The sequence below is a fragment of the Ictalurus punctatus genome, chromosome 22 (assembly GCF_001660625.3).
Source record: "Ictalurus punctatus breed USDA103 chromosome 22, Coco_2.0, whole genome shotgun sequence".
NCBI classification, from domain to species: Eukaryota; Metazoa; Chordata; class Actinopteri; order Siluriformes; family Ictaluridae; genus Ictalurus; species Ictalurus punctatus.
In genome coordinates, this window is record NC_030437.2 from 1985916 (window position 1) to 2008341 (window position 22426).

Consider the following 22426-nt stretch of genomic DNA (forward strand, 5'->3'; position numbering starts at 1 on the left):
TGGGTCACAACAGCCTGAGACAGGCCGCACCGGTGCAGCTTTTTTCATTCCTCGGTATGAAGAAGCAGTCAAAAAAAAGGGCAACCAATCACTTATTAGTGTACACTGTAGAATTATTAGGAGTTCTATTGGCACTGTAGTGGTTGGAAAAAAATAATCAGAACCAAGTTGTCGCTATAGCTTCTGACAGTCTATCAGCACTATCAAATATACAGTCTGGGAAAACATCATGCAGACAAGACATTGTCTACCAAATACTTTATCTGTGTCTCATACTTAATGCTAAGGGGCTGAGTGTTTCCTTCTTCTGGGTTCCTGCACATGTAGGGGTAGAAGGAAATTAAACTGTGGATGTACTGGCAAAAAGATCTATAAAACATGAAACAGTTGATATACAAGTACCATGAAGTAGAGCAGAGATCAAAACCATTATAAAGGGACACACACATAAAATATGGCAGGAATACTGGGACACAGCTGACACCAGACGACACCTATATACCATATAAAGTAGGAATAACAAGTAGGAATGAGTGTGAGGCAGGGCAGAAACCCAAAGGAAGAGATGATAGTTACGATTCTTAGAATAGGTCATGCTGGCTTAAATCTAGCATTAAACAGAATAGGAAAACACCCCACTGGACTCTGCACACACTGCAGTACACAAGAGACGGTGAAACACATTCTGTTAGACTGCCTAAAGGTATGAGGAGGAAAGAACTGAGCTAGAGATGCAGACTGGAAAACAAAACATGACCCTAGAGAACTTGCTGGGGAAAACATCTGGGGAAATGCACCACCCCCTAATAAGTTATCTAAAAAATATTGGGATAAGTGAGAGACTTTACTAATTTAGTATGAATATCTAGTGTATGGTTATTTATTTATGTATTTATTTTTGTTTATTTATGTATTGTGCTTGTTGGTATTATTATTTTTCCCCCAGCCAAGCTGCTGCCCACGCTCCAGTCCAGTAGGTGGCGGTAATGCCATTAAAACAAGAAGAAAAAGAAGAAGAAGAAGAAGAAGAGGCTTCAGTTTGCTCAAACGGGATCAGATTAACTGTGTAGTGTAGACTATACGTAAACTGATGATTATGAGACAAATGATCGCCCTGATTGTGTTAATTCCAGTTGGGTTTCTTGGAGTGTCGTCCGCAGGTGAGTTCGAGGTTTCGTACCTTTTCTGTAGGTCCATCGGCATCAACAACCGGTAACTTTTGAATGATAAAAAGTGTTTCTGAACACTAACTACTTTGAACAAGAGAACTAGGCTGTAATAACGTGGACTATTTTACATGTAAAACATGCTGCGCGAAGGGTGTCTCTTTATCCATGCTATTGTTAAATCTCCGGATCTCAGCCCATCACTGAACAGATCAGACACAGAGAGAGGTGAGAGTGCGCTTGCAGGACAGTACTGTCCACAGGCCCGGATTGATTAATCGGGAGTACCGGGAGAATTCCAGATAGGCCTGTTTGTTTTTTGGGCCGCGAGTCCCGGTGTTGTCATGGCACTGGGTTGAAATATGGATAATGTTCCTAGGCTGCTTGAACTCCTTTTCCGCAGCCCCACCCTTTTATCTATTATTTTCCCGCAGTCCGCTCGAAGACTGCAGCCTGCAGTTTATTGATGATGTAATCATCTTTTGACTCCCCCAACCGCGGCACCTAGATAAAAGGATATAGGCTAAAATGGGTAATAGAAAGCGCAAAGGCGGCGCTGAAAAGGGAAGATTAAAAAATATTATTTTATATTTGTATTTGATATTTTTGTCATTTCAAGGTTTAAATATTTATTAACACTATTTTTATTATATATATATATATATATATATATATATATATATATATATATATATATATATATATACAGAAAATCGATTCTGATACTGTTAAACATTACATTATGTTGTAAAGTATACTATTGTTAAATAAATCTTCACAACACTTAGGCTACTGTAATTGCACTGAATTGGAAATGATGATATTTTTGAAAAATACAATGAATTACAAGGCTGTAGAGAACAGTGCACTATTGCAGTCTTATATACTGAGGTTTTAATTACATTATTTTAATATAGTCAGTCGTGAACTAAAGTGCGCCAGTCTGAGGCATGAAACTCCAGGGCTGAAAATGAGTCCCACTCCGGCCCTGACTGTCCAGATTTGGAAAGTTGCTAAGGTTTGTCCAAAAAGTCGCTTGATTTGCCGTTAGGCGCTTTAAAAAAAATTATTTATTTATTTATCCATCCATCCATCTTCTATACCGCTTATCCTTTTCACGGTCACGGGGAACCTGGAGCCTATCCCAGGGAGCATCGGGCACAAGGTGGGGTACACCCTGGACAGGGTGCCAATCCGTCGCAGGGCACAATCACACACATTCACACACCCATTCATATTTATTTATTTATTTATTTATCTATTTATTTTGCAAAAAAGTGGCTAAGGGGGTCTGAAAAGTCTTGAAGTTGGCAGCACTGGTCTGCACTGACAGCTGGATAAAAAGCAGCTAAACTCCGCCTCTCCACAGCAAAAAGAAAATACAGAGGGAGAGGGATTGTGGGGTTTTTCATTTATACACATTCTACTTGAAAAGCAATAATACACACCCTGTCTGTGCTTTTGACGTGAAAAGAATTTGCGTCCCCCTTCCAATCTCTAATAAATAAATTGAAAAAACTGAAATCACTGTTAGAATTGATTCCACCTGATTCCTGATGTTATTAATCCGATGTTATGATTACGTGTGTTTGTGTGTATATTAGGTGGCCTTATTAACTGATTCAATAGGTGTTATGTAACTTTATAGTTATACTTTTTACAATTTCAACTTTTCCAGACACACACACTCTGCAGTACCTCTACACTGCAGTCAGACCAGGAGTAAGATTCACTGCTCTTGGTCTGGTGGATGGAGAGCAGTTTGTGTACTACAACATCAACATGACGAGGAGGATCTCAGAGTGGATGAAGAAGGCAGAAGCTGATGATCCACGTTACTGGAAGAGAGAGATAGAACATGTGAAGGATCAACAGGACTTGCTCCAATACATTGTGTCTAGAGTAATGAAGAGCTTTAATGAACCTAAAGGTGAATATCACACTGAGCTTTCATCACTAATACACACACACATTACACAAACACTCCTCTCACGCACATTTATTAAATTTCAGCCATATACAGTTAGTACAGTACACAGTAAAACGAAACAACGTTCCTCTAGGACCATGGTGCTACATAAACAACACACTAAACCACATGAGACACAGAACTAGTAAGATCCACAACCATTCTACATAAAGTGCATGTGTAGACATGTGCTAACAACACATGACAGTATAGTACTACTAAAACAGGACAATAGGTACAGTAAGTGACTGTAGTGCTGACCAGTACACAGTTCTAGTGTGGAAGTGTCCGATGTACAGGTAGTGCAAAAGATAGGTGCCAAGGGGTAATAATATAATGTAAAAATGGTATAAATGTAAACATAACATGCTATGACTGAGTATTCAGCAGATTAGCTTATACCAAATATTAACATAGCAGTTAAGCAGTTATAGTGGTAGCAGCCAGGTAAAGTGTATATAGTGACAATAAAATAGATACTATATTTTTATAATACAGTAGCAGCAAAAAATGCAGTCGTGTCAATACAGGAATCTGAAACTATTTCAGTGGGAGTTGGATGGTGTTCAGTTCAGAGTGTGTGTGTCAGTCCAGTCTCTAAGTATTGAGGAATCTGATGGCTTGGAGGAAGAAGCTGTTACACAGTCTGGTTGTGAGAGCCCAAATGCTTCGGTACGTTTTTCCAAATGGCAGGAGGGTGAAGAGTGTGTGTGGGGTCCTCCACAATGCTGGTGGCTTTGCGGATTCAGCGAGTGGTGTAAATGTCTGTCTGTGATGGGGGAGAGAGACCCCGATGATCTTCTCAGCTGTCTTCACTATCCGTTGCAGGGTCTTGCGATCCGATGAGGTTTTTCTGAACCAGACAGTGATGCAGCTGCTCAAGATGCTCTCAATAGTTCCTCTGTAGAATGTGGTGAGGCTGAGGGGTGGGAGATGGGTTTTCTTTAGCCTTCGCAGAAAGTAGAGACACTGCTGGGCTTTCTTGGCTATGGAGCTGGTGTTGAGGGACCAGGTGAGGTTCTGCATCAGGTGAACAGCAAGGAATTTAATGCTCTTGACAATCTCCATGGAGGAGCCGTTGATGTTCAGTGGAGTTTGGTCGCTCCGTGCTCTCCTGAAGTCAACAACCATCTCTTTTGTTTTGTCCACATTCAGAGACAAGTTGTTGGCTCTGCACCAGTCCGTTAGCTGCTGCACCTCCTCTCTGTATGCTGATTCGTTGTTCTTGCTGATGAGACCCACCACGGTCGTGTCATCTGCGAACTTGATGATGTGATTGGAGCCGAGCATTGCTGCATAGTCGTGAGTCAGCAGAGTGAACAGCAGTGGACTGAGCACACAGCCCTGGGGGGCACCAGTGCTAAGCGTGGTGGTGCTGGAGATGATGTTCTCGATATGGACTGATTGAGGTCTCCCAGTCAAGAAGTCCGGGATCCAGTTGCAGATGGAGGTGTTCAGGCCCAGTAGGTTCAGCTTTCCAATCAAGTGCTGAGGAATGATTGTGTTGAATGCTGAACTGAAGTCTATGAACAGCATTCGAACATAGGTGTCCTTTTTGTCCAGGTGGGTGAGGGCCAGATGTCATCATCTGTTGAGCAGGGTGCGATACGTGAACACAATGTGAATGGGGCAGCAGGGTCTTGATGTGCCTCATGACTAGCCTCTCGAAGCACTTCATGATGATGGATGAGTGCGCAACGGGATGGTAGTCATTGAGGCAGGACACTGGAGACGTCTTCGGCATGGGGATGATGGTGGTAGCCTTGAAGCACGTTGGAACGATGGCGCTGCTCAGGGAGATGTTGAAAATGTCAGTGAAAACATCTGCCAGATGATCTGCACATCCTCTGAGCACTCTGCCAGGAATGTTGTCTGGTCCAGCAGCCTTCCTTGGGTTGACTTTGCGTAGAGTTTTCCTCACATCAGCCGTGGTTAGACACAGCACCTGGTCGTTGGGAGGAAGGGTAGTCTTCATCACTGCCACATCATTCTGTGCCTCGAACCGAGCGTAGAAGTTGTTCAGTGCATCTGGAAGGGAGGCATCACTGTCACAGGCAGGTGATGTCCTGTAGTTGCTGATTGGCGGAATGCCCTGCCACATGCGCTGTCAGTGTATACAGTAATGTGTAAGTCTTAGGCACCCTATATTTTAGTACACATTGTGGGGTTTTTCTTACTTCTGCACTATTGCTTCAGTACAAAAACACTTTGTCAGTGTCTCCAGAACTGTGTCAGATTCTGTAAGATTCTCAGTAAATCTGACCTGTTAATTTCCTTATTAATCTACACAGATTGTACCAGAGCTGTCACACCAGGTGCCTTGTTTATCTGCCGTGCATACGCAAAATTTTGTGTATACAGTGAGGGGAAAAAAGTATTTGGTCCCCTGCTGATTTTGTACGTTTGCCCACTGACAAAGAAATGATCAGTCTATAATTTTAATGGTAGATTTATTTGAACAGTGAGAGACAGAATAACAACAAAAAAATCCAGAAAAACGCATGTCAAAAATGTTATAAATTGATTTGCATTTTAATGAGGGAAATAAGTATTTGACCCCTCTGCAAAACATGACTCAGTACTTGGTTTAAAAACCCTTGTTGGCAATCACAGAGGTCAGACGTTTCTTGTAGTTGGCCACTGTCACAGCGTGGTCCAATCAGAACTCAAATTCCCAAGATGCAATGCTCACTTCTCAGGCACGCATGCGCTCACCATCCCCGGAGTTCTGATCAGACACACCTGGCACCAATCACACACACACACACACTAGTACTTAGGAAGGACATCCACCCGGGATCTGCGCGAAGTATCACTACTTATCAGTACTTATCAGAATTATCAGTAACTTAGTTTGCTGCGTTACCAAGCTCTTCTAGTTCATTGTTTCTTATGATCTTCGACCCTCGTTTCTCGTCTCGACTACGTTATCTGGATATCCCCATTTGGATTGTTCGCCTGATCGCTTGACCCTTACTGACTCTACGACTACGCTTCCGGAACTTCCCGACTCTACTCTGTTCACTCGCCTCCCGCGCCTGCTTCCGTACCATCTCAAGGTTCGTGACAGAATACTTCGCCGATCAATGGAGGCAGTGGGAGATCGCTGGCCGCACGCCATCGAGGGACATGGCCGGATGCTTAGCGAACATGACCAACGGCTCGCCTACCTGACTGAGCAGGTAGCTCGTTTAAATCTAGCTGCGCAGCCTGCTACGGTGCCGACCCCACGCTTCCCTCCCACTCCAGCGCCGTAGAAGTATGATGGAGATCCCGCACGCTGCCGGGGCTTTTTACTCCAGTGCTCCCTGTTTTTTTCCACGTACCCAGACATGACGGAGAATCAGAAGATCATCCATTTCATGGAACTTTTAGCCGGGAAAGCTCTCCTCTGGGCCACCGCGGAATGGGAACAGGAAGGGAACAGCATCAGCACGTATGAGCAGCTGACGTCACGCTTCCGCACGGTATTCGATCACTCTCCAGATGGCCGGGAGACTGGGGAGGAGTTATTGTCCATGGCGCAGGGATCACAGAGTGTGGCGGATTACGCCCTCGAATTTCGCACTGTCACCGCCCGGAGCGGATGGAATCAACCCGCTCTCAAAGCCATGTTCCGCCGGGGATTAAATGCTGACATCCTAACGGAGCTGGCGTGCCGCGATGACCTTTTGACCCTCGACTCACTCATCAGCGTAGCTATCCGCCTGGATCGTCTACTACGTAGCCGCCGCCCTGGAGGTGGTGAGGCGGAAGCACCAACACCTGAGCACTCTAGTGAACCCATGCAGCTGGGACAGACTCGGGTGAGCACGCAGGAACGAGAACGACGGCGCCGTGAACACCGAAGTACCAGCTGAGACTCCTCCGAATCCTCTGGAGATTGATGGACAACCGGCTTACCGCGTCAAAAACATCCTCAAATCTAGACGCAGGAGGGGCAAGCTGGAGTATTTGGTCGAGTGGGAGGGTTACGGACCGGAGGAACAGTGCTGGGTGCCCAAACAGGATATACTGGATCCACAGCTCACCAAGGACTTTCACGTCACTCATCCTCATCTCCCAGGTCCACGATCCCGGGGGAGGCCAAGAAAGAAACTCGGCTCCCGGAGTGAGCCCTTTGGGGGGGGGGGGGGGGTTCTGTCACAGCGCGGTCCGATCAGAACTCAAATTCCCAAGATGCAATGCTCACTTCTCAGGCATGCATGCGCTCACCATCCCCGGAGTTCTGATCAGACACACCTGGCACCAATCACACACACACACACACACACACACTAGTACTTAGGAAGGACATCCACCCGGGATCTGCGCGAAGTATACGCTAACTTAGCGTTTAGCGTTAGGTAACTTAGTTTGCTGCGTTACCAAGCTCTTCTAGTTCATTGTTTCTTATGATCTTCGACCCTCGCTTCTCGTCTCGACTACGTTATCTGGATATCCCTATTTGGATTGTTCGCCCGATCGCTTGACCCTTGCTGACTCTGCGACTACGCTTCCGGAACCTCCCGCGCCTGCTTCCGTACCTTCTCAAGGTTCGTGACAGCCACCAGGTTTGCACACATCTCAGGAGGGATTTTGTCCCACTCCTCTTTGCAGATATTCTCCAAGTCATTAAGGTTTCGAGGCTGATGTTTGGCAACTCGAACCTTCAGCTCCCTCCACAGATTTTCTATGGAATTTAGGTCTGGAGACTGCCTAGGCCACTCCAGGACCTTAATGTGCTTCTTCTCGAGCCACTCCTTTGTTGCCTTGGCTGTGTGTTTTGGGTCATTGTCATGCTGGAATATCCATCCACGACCCATTTTCAATGCCCTGTCTGAGGGAAGGAGGTTTTCACCCAAGATTTGACGGTACATGGCCCCGTCCATCGTCCCTTTGATGCGGTGAAGTTGTCCTGTCTCCTTAGCAGAAAAAAAACCTCAAAGCATAATGTTTCCACCTCCATGTTTGACGGTGGGGATGGTGTTCTTGGGGTCATAGGCAGCATTCCTCCTCCTCCAAACACGGCGAGTTGAGTTGATGCCAAAGAGCTCCATTTTGGTCTCATCTGACCTCAACACTTTCACCCAGTTGTCCTTTGAATCATTCAGATGTTCATTGGCAAACTTCAGACGGGCATGTATATGTGCTTTCTTGAGCAGGGGGACCTTGCGGGCGCTGCAGGATTTCAGTCCTTCACGGCGTAGTGTGTTACCAATTGTTTCCTTGGTGACTATGGTCCCAGCTGCCTTGAGATCATTGACAAGATCCTCCCGTGTAGTTCTGGGCTGATTCCTCACTGTTCTCATGATCATTGCAACTCCACGAGGTGAGATCTTGCATGGAGCCCCAGGCCGAGGGAGATTGACAGTTCTTTTGTGCTTCTTCCATTTGCGAATAATCGCACCAACTGTTGTCCCCTTCTCACCAAGCTGCTTGGCAATGGTCTTGTAGCCCATTCCAGACTTGTGTAGGTCTACAGTCTTGTCCCTGACATCCTTGGAGAGCTCTTTGGTCTTGGCCATGGTGGAGAGTTTGGAATCTGATTGATTGATTGCTTCTGTGGACAGATGTCTTTTTATACAGGTAACAAGCTGATATTAGGAGCACTCCCTTTAAGAGTGTGCTCCTAATCTCAGCTCGTTACCTGTATAAAAGACACCTGGGAGCCAGAAATCTATTATTTTTATTAATAATTTTGTGACCTATCTAGGGCTGCAACTAACGGATGGGGTGTGGCAAACTTTCAGTACCATTTTTTTGTTTGTTTATTTAAAATAAAATTCTCAAACATTGTTACAAATATAAACTTCAGACTAAAACTTTACACAACTATTTGTCCAAAACAGAAAAGAACCCAATACACACACACCAGAATATATATTATTAATTTAGGACTGTAGTTTAATTTGGTGCTTTTCGTGCATCCATAAAAAGTAATGCATAAATACTTTGTTCTATTTTATATATATATATATATATATATATATATATATATATATATATATATATATATATATATATATATATATATATATATATATATATATATATATATAGTAAGTAAAATAAATTAATAAAATAAATTTCGGCCGAATAAGTGAAAAGGCAGAATAAATTTGACCGAATAATGACTTGTTTGATGACGCGACCAAATAGCCTAGCAACCAGAGTGAGACGCGCGAATGTCCCGCCCTCGATAAGGGGGTTGCACACATGCACGAGCTGTGGACACGTGCGTTTGTTTTGTTTCTGTTCCGGAGCATGTTTGTCACGTCGCGAGACGTAAGGGAGTAGAGTACAGAAGCGGGTAAAGACGTGTTTATTTACGGGCAGGCAGACAAATCCTATATCTACAATAATACTCTGCGAGGTGTACAGGGACGCGAGTGGTATATATCCCCAATATAATCAGCTGTACAGAATCGAATAGAACCATTTTTTGCACTCTTGTCTTTTTAATGCACATTTTAATGCACATTTTTGTTGTAGGGTACAGAGTGTTGCATTCTTTCAGCAGTCAGTTTCAGGCCTAACATCGGCTATTCAAGGGGAGCTCAAAGATGACCACATCAAAATATTTTTATTTTACTAATTTATTTATTTAAAGATATATTGTGCCTTGTTGGTAGCCTATGCCTACTGGAATGAAAAAAAAATGTTCAGTGCTAAATAAATATTTTGAAATTGTAGTTTTTGTAATTGATTTTTTTCTTTGAAAAGCAAGACAAAATAGTAAAAGGCACATTTTGACTATTTAATTTATGCAGTGGGGGAAAAATGGCAAAATAAATGGAAAAAACATGTTTGTGTTCGGCCAAGTTTTTCCTTTATATTCGGCTTCGGCCAAGAATTTTCATTTTGGTGCATCCCTTGAATGCCATGAATGCCAACATGTACTGTGACATACTGAAGCAGAGCATGATCAGTATGCAGTATTCCAGCAAGATAACAACCCCAAACACACCTCCAAGACGACCACTGCCTTGCTAAAGAAGCTGTGGGTGAAGGTGATGGACTGACCAAGCATGTCTTGTTGGCTCAAATTTAGCCTATTACCCAAAAACATTTAAAACTCAACTTAGAAGCCAATACTCACATCTACCTCTGAGCCCAGTTGGAGATAGAAAAAATACACCAGCCGTGAGTGAGAAGAAGCAAGGGTCCAGCTTTATTGTTCCATTCCACCACACGAGATCCACACCGATGAGAATTCTCAGAAGTGATCCCCATACCCTGAGCTTAAGCTCCAATATTTATACTGTATTTACACACTAGATAACCCATATGTTTCGAGAAGACTATGATCTCACTACCAATAGGGTTAAAAAAAAGAGCTCATTTACCTTACTCTTATGTTCAAGAAAAAGCCTATTTCACTTACACATAGAATTGAAACCAGGGGTTTTAATTTACACATAAAATCAGGACCCAGGCATTTCCAATAACCCAGAAAATAAAAACCCAGAGTTTCTAGTTACTCAGAGGATCAGAAACCAGAATTTTTCAGTTACCTAGGGCGTCAGAAACCAGGATTCTCAATTACCTAGGGAAATAAAATGACGTAGACAAGACGACTAAACAACCGGGAGGGACCTTGGTCTTATCGTTATCTCGAGGGGGGGGCAGTTTGACCCAGCCACCCTTATAACTGGCTCCTCGTGGTTTTCTCTTAAAATTAAGGCCTTCCTTGCGAGCCAAGAACCCTCACCATTTGAGTCATGAGTAGGTTTACATTTTCCTGTATTTCTAGTTTATAATTTATTTTCATATTTGCACTATATTTCTTATTTTATATATATTTATACTACTTGAAAAGCGGTTTACTGTACTTCCAACTTCTTAATATCATTACAGTTCTACTGTCCTGCATATCCTATTATTCTGTTTTTTTATAGAGTTTCTCTATTACTATAAGATATTATTAAAGTTATTCATGTGTGTGTATGAGAAAGAGAGAGTGTGTGTGTATGTTGTGTCTACTTGCCCGCCCTTGACTGTACGAGCGTGTGTGTGTGTGTGTGTGTGTGTGTATCAGCACTCCTCAGCTCAGCTCGTATACCTCTTTTTGGCTTTTTTTGACTACTACTGCTCTTAAAGATCTTTAAAGTGTAATTCCAATCCGTCAATGTCCGCCTAATCCCGCTTCTATGTGTCTAGGTGCCCGTTTTTTCTTCTTCTCCCTTTTGCTGGATCCTAGGTCTCCCTTATGATTATTTTATGACATTTTTTATCCACAACAGTCTCCAGACCTAAACGCTATTGAGCATCTGTGGGGCATCCTCAAACGGAAGTTGAAGGAGCATAAGGCCTCTAACGTCCACCAGCTCTGTGATGACATCATGGAGGAGTGGAAGAAGACTCCAGTGGCAACCTGTGAAGCTCTGGTGAACTCCATGCCCAAGAGGGTTAAGGCAGTTCTGGAAAATAATGATGGCCACACAAACTATTGACACTTTGGGCCCAATTTGGACATTTTCACTTAGGGGTGTACTCACTTTTCTTGGCAGCAGTTTAGACATTAATGGCTGTGTGTTGAGTTATTTTGAGGTGTTTACGTTTAGGTGTTTCACCTGCAACAGCTGACACAGATCAGACATAAGCTTTGACACAAATGGGGTACCTTGGTCAGTTAGGGTGTCTTTTGGGATCCCCAACCGGCTGAACAGGAGCACCAGTTCTTTAGCGATGTTCCGAGAGGTGGCTTTACACAGTGGTACCGCCTCGGGGTACCTGGTGGCATAGTCCACGATTACCAATATATATACTCAACCTCGGGCGGATTTTGGGAGCAGGCCAATGAGGTCCATGCCGATCATCTCGAAAGGGACGCCTATGATGGGAAGCAGGATGAGTGGTGCCGGCGGGGGCTTCCTTGGGGCCATGCGTTGGCACTGGGGGCATTGTTGGCAGAAGCTCCGGACCTCTGCGTCCATGCCTGGCCAGACAAAGTGGTCCTTCAGCTTCTCTAGGGTGTTTCTTGCTCCCAGGTGGCCCCGAGCGGATGGGCATGGGCCAGGTGCATCAGGGCCTACGTTTTGGCTTTTCTGGACGACCAGGAGGTCCACGGTTTGCCCTCTGCGGTTGGCCCGGTGGTTCAGTAAGCCTCCTTTAACCAGAAAGTAGGAGAAGGGGAGTCTCTGGTTCGGGTTCTGGTCGACCCCTTGCTCTGGCGTACCTGGGCCCAGCAATACTTCAGGCGGCTGTCCTCTTTCTGCTCTCGGCCAAAGTTCCACTGCCGGTTTATCTGCTGAAACACAGACGAGAGCGGGTTACAGTGTGTACAGCTGCACGCTTACCTTCTGTCCCGGCATCCTCCTCGCCTCGGGCCATGTAGGCCTGTCACACTCGTGCTTCCTTCGCTCACTGGGGCGGTTTCGGCAGGTCCAGGGTGGGGAAAACATGGCCTGCTGGTCAGATTTTCTGGGTCTTCTTCAGTGTCCCCTGGTCCTGCTTGGTCGGTCTGGACTCGTCCTCCAGTGTCCCGTAGTGCGGGCGGCCTTGGTGATGCTGTCCCTCTTCGTCGAGCGCCAGGGTGGTCAGGGTGTGTTCCAGGGCGGTCAGTAGTTCCCTGGGTGTCCCGGGGGCTTGCATCCCCACGGCCTGGCGTTCTGTGCGCGGCAGAGTCCTCAGGATCTAGTCCACGGCCACCCTCTCTGCAACCTCGATGGCAGAGTGCAGGTCTGGCTGGAGCCACCTCTTGGTGAGGCGCAGGAGGGTGTCCATCTGCCCACGTGGCTTGGCTCCAGGCATGTAGCTCTACCGGTGGAACTCCGCCGCCTGGAGGGGGTTCCGCCCACACCATGCCAGGATCTCTCTCTTTACCTTTCCGTAATCCTCTGCGTCCTCCGAAGCGAGGGCATAGTAAGCTGCGCACACCTCTCCGGAAAGCAGCGGGCTGAGGATGCGCGGCCACTCTTCGATACCCCAGCCCTCCCGGTGAGCGACCCCTTCGAAGGCTTCCAGGTAGGCCTTTGTATCGTCCTCTGATGAAATGAAAATTCTTGGCCGAAGGCCGAAACCGAACACATTTTTTTTCATGTTTTTTCCATTTATTTTACCATTTTTTTTCACCATTGCATAAATTAAATAGTCAAATGTGCTTTTTACTATTTTGTCTTGCTTTTTGAAGAAAAAATCAATTACAAAAACTACAATGTCAAAATATTTATTTAACACTGAACTTTTTTTTTTCCATTCCAGGAGGCATAGACTACCAACAAGGCACAATATAACTTTAAAGGAGTAAAATAAAAATATTTTGATGTGGTCATCTTTGAGCTCCCCTTGAATAGCCTATGTTGGGTCTATAACTGACTGCTGAAATAATGGAACACTGTAGCCTTCAGCAAAAAATTCCATTAAAAGGTGCATTGACTAGTGCAAAAATGGTTCCATACGGCTGATTATATTGGGGATATATACCGCTCGTGTCCCTGTACACCTCGCGGAGTATTATCGTAGATATAGTATAGTTAGATATGTTGTTAATGTTATGTTCTTTGATAGATTTAGTTAGTTTAAACTATAGATTAGTTCATTTAGTCCCCGCTGGTTTTTCTGCTCCCAGTCCATCATACTAGTTCATGTTTCTTGTTTTGACCCTGTTTTCTGTGACTTTGATTTCTGCTTTGGTCCATTTATGCCTGTTTGCCACTCGCCCGAAACCTTTATCTGTCTTGACTACATTTTTTGGATTACGATTTGGATTTGTCTGCGTGCCCTTAAATAAATGTCTTTACCTGCTTCCGTACTCTACTCCCTTACGTCTCGTGACATGACAGAAACATGCTCCGGAAGAGGAACAAAAAACTAAACATCCGAAGAGCACGTAGCTCGTGCATGCCCGCGCCTCCTCATCGAGGTCGTGACATTCGCGTGTCTCACTCTTGTTGCTAGGCTATTTGCTCGCGTCATCAAACACGGTCAAATTTATTCGGCATTTTCACTTATTATACACGAACACCGAAAATTCTTCTTCTTTTTTTTTCAATGCTATTTTCGGCCAAATAATTTCGGTTGCTGTACATTCGGTGCATCCCTAATAAAAAATAAAATGTGTGTGTAAAATATATATATATATATATATATATATATATATATATATATATATATATATATATATATATATATATATATATATATATATATATATATATATATATATATATTTTGATTTGATTTGATTTGTGGGTCTGTGCTCATGCCCGCATCCTCCACCAGTGTAGGGAATTTAGTCAGCGGTGGGCAGAACACAGACACACAGGAGGCTGCTACGGGTGAACACGTGGGGAATTTTATTTACAAAAGTCCGTGAGAGTGGCGAGATCCCTTTTTTCTGTCAGGCAGCGCTGCGGTTACAGTCACGGCGTGGAGTTTCCATCGGTCTTGTCTGGAAAAAACACAATACGGATTAGTGCACGTGCCCGGAGAGCCTTCTCTCTCTTGCGAGAGGAGTATCGGCTCTTTAGTACTCTCCCGTGCCGCCCGCCATTCAGCAGCCGTGTGTGTGTCGGCGGCCCCGCCGCCACACGCTCTCCGGCTGTCCAAAACATTGGTGTCGGCAGTCGTGAGAGGAGCGATCTTTGTTTCCTGTGCGTCGGCCGCGGGCCTGTCGCCACACATTACAGATCTTACTCGCACTCCGAATGTGCATCACCTACTACATCGATCACATCTGATCAACGTGGCCTCGTTACTAACACATCAATTCCGTTATAATAAACGTCAGAATTTACACTGCAAGTGTTCAAATACAGCATATAATGACAATAAACTTAAACTAAACCTCTTAAGCAACTTGCACCAGTTTCCCCTGACCCTTACACACAGTGGAGCATTTTGGATATAAACATAAGTTTGTGCTCTTGCATCAGTTTGATCTCCGCGGTGTTTAATATAAAGTGCCCCCCTGCCTTAGAGGACTTGGAGGTTACACACGTTCTTCCTGCTAATCTAATTAATTAACCAACTAATCAATAATGAGATTCAATACAATGATTTTCATAATCGATTATTAGTGATTTTTATCGATTAGTTGTTGCAGCTCTTGACTTATCCCATATTAATCAGGCAATTTTTTTCATTAATTGATTAATTTGACTTTAAAAAAAAATAAAAAATTTCCAATACCATTTTTTTGTTATAAAAGAAGAAATCCACATGGTGGCTTGGTATTCCAAAGAGATGTCATTGACTGGGGGTTGGGGGGGCTGGTACTCCACAGTGACGTCAATAATTGGGGGGGTGTGGTTGTGATGGGGCTCGTTTTGGCACTCCACAGTGACGTCACAGGGGTGGGGGGGTTACGGGGTTTGGGTTACTCCAAAGTGACGTCATTGACTGGGAGAGAGAGAAGGTTGTATTCCACAGTGACATCACTGACTGGGGGGAGGGGTGGCGTTTGGGATGGTACTCCACAGTGACGTCACTGATGTGGTGGTGGGGGGGTGCTCCACAGTGACGTCATTGACCGGGGGGAGAGGGAGGGGGTTGTACTCCACAGTGACGTCACTGGTGGGGGGTGTACTCCACAGTGACTTCTCTGACAGGGGGGTACTCCACAGTGATGTCACTGACGGGGTTGCGGGGGTGTACTGAACAGTGGCGTAACTGATGGGCACTTTCTTCGGATGAATATTCTTATTGTTTGTATTTAGTAAAATGTGAAGGAAAAAATTATTTAAGACACAATTTAACCCCCCAGCTATTATAGGTTATTGAATCATATGTTTAATCATATGTGCATGATCAAATGAACATGTATGAAGACCCTCTTTTCCAGACATGGAGTACCAACAGTAGAGTTTACTGATGACCTGTAATTCAGCAATGCCAATTTAATGAGATTCTCCAAAAACAACAGGAAATGACACTGGAGTGGGGCGACTCACCTGCTGAACTCCTAATAGGACGATGTCTTTGCTTTAAATGACCTGTTCTAGAAGATCTCCTTAAAATAAAGAAAGGTGTGGGGGTTCAGTGGCTGGTGAAACAGCTCTGTGTAATAAACCTGCTAAAGTAACACATTAATACAGTTTCCTTTCTGAGATCATCTCATGATTTTATTGTGAATCCACAAACAAGCACAGAACAATACTGCTGTGTAAAATAAAGTTTAGTCTCCTCAGTAGTATTCAGTGGTTCTGTAATATCCAGGAAACGACAGCAGATAATGATATCTTCAGAGTGCATCGTGTCCCAAACTGCAGTCTATCACACTAAATAACTTCTCTTTACTCCTTTATTCTTAACATTCCTGCAGCAGAAATCATCAGAATGTGTTTGGACTTTGCACACAGAGCTGTGAATCCATGCAGTGTAGAAGCTCACAAAGCAGGAGTTCTGAAATGTTCTTCACAAATAGTCTTCAGTAACATTGTTCTAGTAGAAACCTCAACATGACCGAGGGGGAAAGGACGAGTAGAACACCAGTGTAACGCTTTAATGGAGTGTAGAAGGAAGGAAACTTGTGTGTGTGTGTGTGTGTGTAGGAGTTCATACACTACAGAGGATATACGGCTGTGAGCGTGATGATGACGGCACCACTAGAGGATACGATGAGTACGGTTATGATGGAGAAGATTTCATCAGTCTGAATCTGAAAACTGGAACCTGGAAAACTGCAGCTAATGATAAAGCTAAGAACTTCATAAAAAAGTGGTATCCTAATGGAGATGGGGCTAAATGGTGGAAGGACTTCCTGCAGACTAACTGCATTGATCGTTTACAGAAGGTTCTGTATTATAGCAAGGAAACTCTGGAGAGGAAAGGTGAAGTGTGATCTGCTCTGTTACTGTAACTGCAGCTGGTCACACACACACACTGATAGTGTACACACTCCTTCGTTACAGCACACACACACTCTGATAGTGTACACTCTCTCTCTCTCTCTCTCTCTCTCTCTATCTATCTATATATATATATATATATATATATATATATATATATATATATATATATATATATATATATCCCTAACAAGCTGGGATATGCACAGAAAAGAATTTCACTGTGACTGTGAATAATTTTACATTACTTCTTCCTACACATTAACTACATTCTCTATGGCATCAAATCCGTACCAAAGATCCGAGCACGTTATTGACGCTCACGTGAGGTAAATTACATCCATTAGAGAACAACGGATGTACAAGCGTGGAAAGGAGAGAACTCACGTACTCGTTTTAAACACAGGCTCTGACACACAAACATCATCCCTCACACTCAGGAGCTGCTTCTTTTCTATTAACATCCCAAAAATGTAAACTGGTAGAACACTTCCTGTCTAATAACAACTGCTAAAGATTCCCTTATTTACATATATTATAATACATAATGCAGTATGTTGAAGGATATCAATCTTAAACTATCAACACTTTTTAAAGGATATCAATCTTAAACTATCAACTTTATTTATTTATTTATTTTAAAATAACTCTGGTGAAGAGCGTGTGTGGACGAAGCCGTGTCTCTGGTGAAGAGTGTGTGTGTGGATGAAGCCGTGTCTCTGGTGAAGAGCGTGTGTGTGGACGAAGCCGTGTCTCTGGTGAAGAGCGTGTGTGTGGACGAAGCCGTGTCTCTGGTGAAGAGCGTGTGTGGACGAAGCCGGGTCTCTGGTGAAGAGCGTGTGTGGACGAAGCCGTGTCTCTGGTGAAGAGTGTGTGTGGACGAAGCCGTGTCTCTCGTGAAGAACAGGTAACTTCACTAATGGTTCGTCACAGTGGCAGGCAGCCAATCAGAACTGATTAAAGGAAAAATTAGCCAATGATGTTTGAGGTTACAATCAAGCCAGTTGGACACGCCCACTGCTGAGGACAAGAAAAAGTATTCTGAGCAGAATAAATAGTGAGTGTGGGGAATGACTTTGCTTGTGTTTATGGATCGTTCCTCGTGCATCAGCGCTTGCGTCACTCGCACGAGGGTTTAAAACGACCACGCAAGTTCTCCCCTTTCCACACGTGTACGTCTATTTTCCTCTCGCAGTTGTAATTTACCACACGTGAGCGTCAATAACGCGCTCGGATTTTTAGCACGGATTTGCTGCCATAATGTTCTGTCCCTGCAACACACACACACTAGTGTTTTTAACACTATAGTGTGTGTTTTAGTATTTATGTCTCTGTGTGTCTGCAGTTCGTCCTACAGCGTCAGTGTTCCAGAAAAACTCGTCTCCTCCAGAGGTGGTGTGTCATGCTACAGGTTTCTTCCCCAAAACAGTGATGATCACCTGGCAGAAGGATGGAGAGGACGTGCATGAGGACGTGGAGCTCAGAGAGACGTTACCCAACCAGGATGGAAGCTTCCAGAAGAGAAGCATTCTGACAGTCTCAGCTGAGAATCTGCAGAAACACACCTACATCTGCGTGATTCAGCACAGCAGCTTGGAGAAGGAGATAGTGCTGCCTGTGAGCGAGCGCGGAATCCTGAATCCTGGTCAGAGAAACACTTTCCTATAAAACTACAGATTTACACTGAAAGATGATTTATTTCTGCAGCAGATAATAAAGACTCTGTGTGATTTATCAGGTGGAGGATCAGGTGGAGCTCCGATCGATATCATTGTTGTAGTTGCGGCTCTCGTGGTTCTCGTTGCTGGTGGTGCTGGAATTGTCTACTGGAAGAAGAAGAACTCTGGTGAGGGGAAAAAAAACATTAATTTCAAGAGAAATTATGAAAAATTTTGCTCAATTGTAAGTCGCTTTGGATAAAAGCGTCTGCCAAGTGAGTAAATGTAGAAAAAAATAACTTCCCTGTAAGGTTTATTAAATGAACATATTTTCATATTCATATTACATTTAATATTTTTACACTTACATTAATAAAATCAGTATTGTCAGTGCTCTCACCTCACAGAATTTATATTTAGTAGAACTTTGGTTCTTTTCTGAAGATCAGTTACAGAACAGTTTCTTTATTAACTGTCTGACTGTAATCTGTTTTTCAGACCTCAGACGCGTTCCAGTCATAGTCTTAACACCCGTTCAAGTCTCAGCCAGTGAGAAACATCTGATGTGTTCCAGTCCTGATGGTCCTGCATGTGGGGATGCAGTGTGAGCTGTGAATACAGAGGTATTTCATGTTTTACTCTTGTGAGATTAGCTCAGCTTCACTTCCCACTCTTATCCTCTCAGAAAGTGTAATACAGATTTTCAGTGTTTATTAGAACTTACTGAGTTTAGGAATAACGAGTGATTTATTACTGGGTCTAAAAGAACAAGCTTTATATTGTATAATTTGAAAAAAATCCCTTCACTCTACATCAGTAGGAAATGTGTGATTACCCCAGACAATTTCTGTCTTCACCTCTACTGAGAAAAGAACAGAAGTGTAAGGACAGTTTTTTTAAACTGGTTGAAAAATTAGGTATAAACAGTCATCCCATTAATTGGGTATTGTAGGTTTGTAGGTATGCAGTTACTGACTTACCTGTGTGTGTGTGTGTGTGTGTGTGTGTGTGTGTGTGTGTGTGGACAAACAGTAAAAAAAAGAAAACAAGAATTTTTTTTTTTTTCTTCTTGCTCTGTCAAGATCATTCTAAAGTTTGAAATCTGGAAGAGAATCGTAATGAAATGATTCTATTAAAGGAAAATGCGACAGTTGTGTGAACAGAAATGGTGTGAATGATGATAAACTGCCATATAACTAGCAGAGCAGGTCTTAAATTATATTAAAGGCACAACATGGCTAACGGCTGATTTGGGGAGTTTTACACTAATTGACAGCTCAGGGCGAGCGTGCGCCATCACCGAGCTCAGAACAGACAAACACCTCACACACAGAAGATTCACTGATTCACACTCACCTTTGTGTTCAATTCACAACACCTCATGCTGTTTATAACACACTTCCACATGCTCAGATCAGGTGCCCTTGTGCCCTTAATTGATATCGTTAAACACCATAAGTGTGGATATTTTTGTACCTTTTAATATGTATACTGTAGATATAGTGTACCTTTTTAAAAAAAATTTAAGGTAAATAACTGGAATGAAATGATGTTTTAGAGAAATACATTAAAGTTACATTACATTCACCTTTCACACTAAAGTGTGGCTCAACAGTTAAGGCTCTGGGTTACTGATCAGAAGGTGCGGGGTTCAATCTGCCACTGTTGGGCCCTTGAGAAAGGCCTTTAACCCTCTCTGCTCCAGGGGCACTATATCATGGCTGACCCTGCGCTCTGACCCTGGCTTTCTGACATGCTGGAGTATGTGAAGAAAATAATTTCACTGTGCTGTAATGTTTGTGACCATGTCCTCCTCCTCCTCCTCCTCCTCCTTCTTCCTCTTCTTCTTCTTCTTCTTCAGGTAAAAAGGCTTCCGCTTAAGTGAAACCATCCCAGTGACAAGGAATGGTCCCTTTTTGTTTATTACCAAGAGCAAAGCATGCTTTTGATTGTAAGTGGAAAATGTCTGAATTAACTGAATAAGTTAATTCAGGGTTTGAAATATTTTTAAGATTTAAAAGATAAATATAGCTGTTAGCAGCGATGACTGGCCCAAGCACTACAGTGCCATCGCCACCTAGTGGGTGTATGACAACAATGCATTGTGAAGCGAGGACTGTAGAATAAAACACCCAAAAATGCAAAGAACAGTGTATTAAAATTTGATGCGTTACCATGGCAACAAGTTTTAAGATGTCAAGACTATTTTTAAGTCTGTTGTAAGTCACACACTTCCTGCTGCCAGTTGGTGGCGCTATGACCGTGACTCTCAGTAGTCATCCATGTGATCAGCCCCTGTGACCAAACATACAGCTCAAGTTTCATCTAAATCTCTCACTGCCTGCAGAAGATATGAGACAATTCCTCTTTCCCTTTTTTGCCATAAATGTATTGTCTCACCATGGCGAAACCGATCGAGATCAAAAATGCCTTCAGTATCTTCAGAGTTTAGTATCTTCAATGTCTTGGCATTATTTTGACCATGGTTGGTGATAATCACATGAGTCCCCTAGGAGGAGTATTTAAAAGTTCACTGCATGCACTTTTCACAAAATCCAAAATGACTTCCTGTTTGGCGGAGCTAATGATGTCAGCATAAAAGTTGTTCAGGTCGATGAGTACTGGGTTTTGTACATATATGTACAAGTATGTAGCCACCTGACCACGCCCATGTGCTATTCTTTGCGGGGGCCTAATGGCCGAATGACTCTGACGTATCTGCCAAGTTTTTGGAAGCTTTACTTAAAGGCAGTTTGTAGCTTGAGTATGTAATCACTGTAATGTGATCTTGTCTGCTGTTCACATACTGTGTGTTATAGTGAAATTATTTTCGACTGTGTTAATGTTGTGTGAGAGTTGTTCACGAGTCCCTTGTTTGTTCTGAGCAGTTAAACTGTCCACTGTTGTCAGAAAAATCCTCCAGGTCCTGCACATTCTTTACTTTTCCAGCATCTTCTGCATACAGTAATTGACCCCTTTCCATCAGCGGCTATATGATGTTGAGGTTCATCTTTTCACACTGAGGACAACTGAGGGACTCGTACATGACTATGCAAATATTTACAACTATCACAAAACATAAACACAGTTGTGGATCATTCAGGTAACGACGCACAGTATTAAGAATCAAGGGAATATAAACTTTTGAACAGGGTAATTTTTATAAATTCAGCTATAATCTTGTCTTGTGGACTATATGTAAACATCTGTTATGTGAAATATATATTATTTAGTCTTCAGGACAAGACTAAATAAAAAATAACATGGGATTTTTATGATCCATCTTATTTTGTTCACGGTATTAAGATTTAACAGATTCTGTAAGGGTTATGCAAACTTTTGGGCAGAACTGTAAATGAAACTGAAAAATGTACTGCTGTTACATCCTGGCAGACTGCTTTAATAAATGATTTATTTGGATCAGCACTCTTGCTTTTATGTGTATTTTCTTACTGATAAATACAAATAAATATAATGATATACTCGTGGCCCTAATGAGATTTAGCCTATTGGAAATGAAAGTTTACTGAACATATAGGAAACTACAGAATTTACAGGTGCCATTAGTTTATATTCCGGTCATCACATACAGTGGAGGAAATAAGTATTGAACGTGTTAACATATTTTTCAGTAAATATATTTCCAATGAGGCTATTCAGATTAAATTTTCACCAGACATCAGTATTACCTCAAGAAATCCGGAAATATAAAGAATTCACAACATTATTACACAAAACTTTATTTATGGACTTTAAAGTGAAATGACACGGGGGAAAAACGTACTGGACACACTAACTGAAATGTATTTAATAATTCGTGGAGAAGTCTTTCTTTGTAATGAAGCTTCAAGACGCTTCCTG

General features: G+C 43.0%; 1 protein-coding gene across 2 annotated transcripts; it reads left to right on the forward strand.

Moving 5' to 3' along the window:
- Positions 1–1008: 1008 nt before the first annotated feature.
- LOC108255575 (BOLA class I histocompatibility antigen, alpha chain BL3-7) lies at positions 1009–21985 on the forward strand. Of its 2 annotated transcripts, none has more exons than XM_017451643.3 (7): positions 1009–1160; positions 2845–3096; positions 16611–16889; positions 18253–18552; positions 18646–18753; positions 19064–19188; positions 20427–21985. In XM_017451643.3, the coding sequence occupies exons 1-6, from the start codon at positions 1091–1093 to the stop codon at positions 19171–19173; spliced, it is 1119 nt and encodes a 372-aa protein (XP_017307132.1). In that variant the 5' UTR covers positions 1009–1090; the 3' UTR covers positions 19174–19188; positions 20427–21985. The 2 variants fall into 2 exon arrangements, with proteins under 2 accessions (XP_017307132.1, XP_053530413.1); XM_053674438.1 differs by having other exon boundaries at positions 18658–18753.
- The last annotated feature ends 441 nt before the right edge of the window (positions 21986–22426 follow it).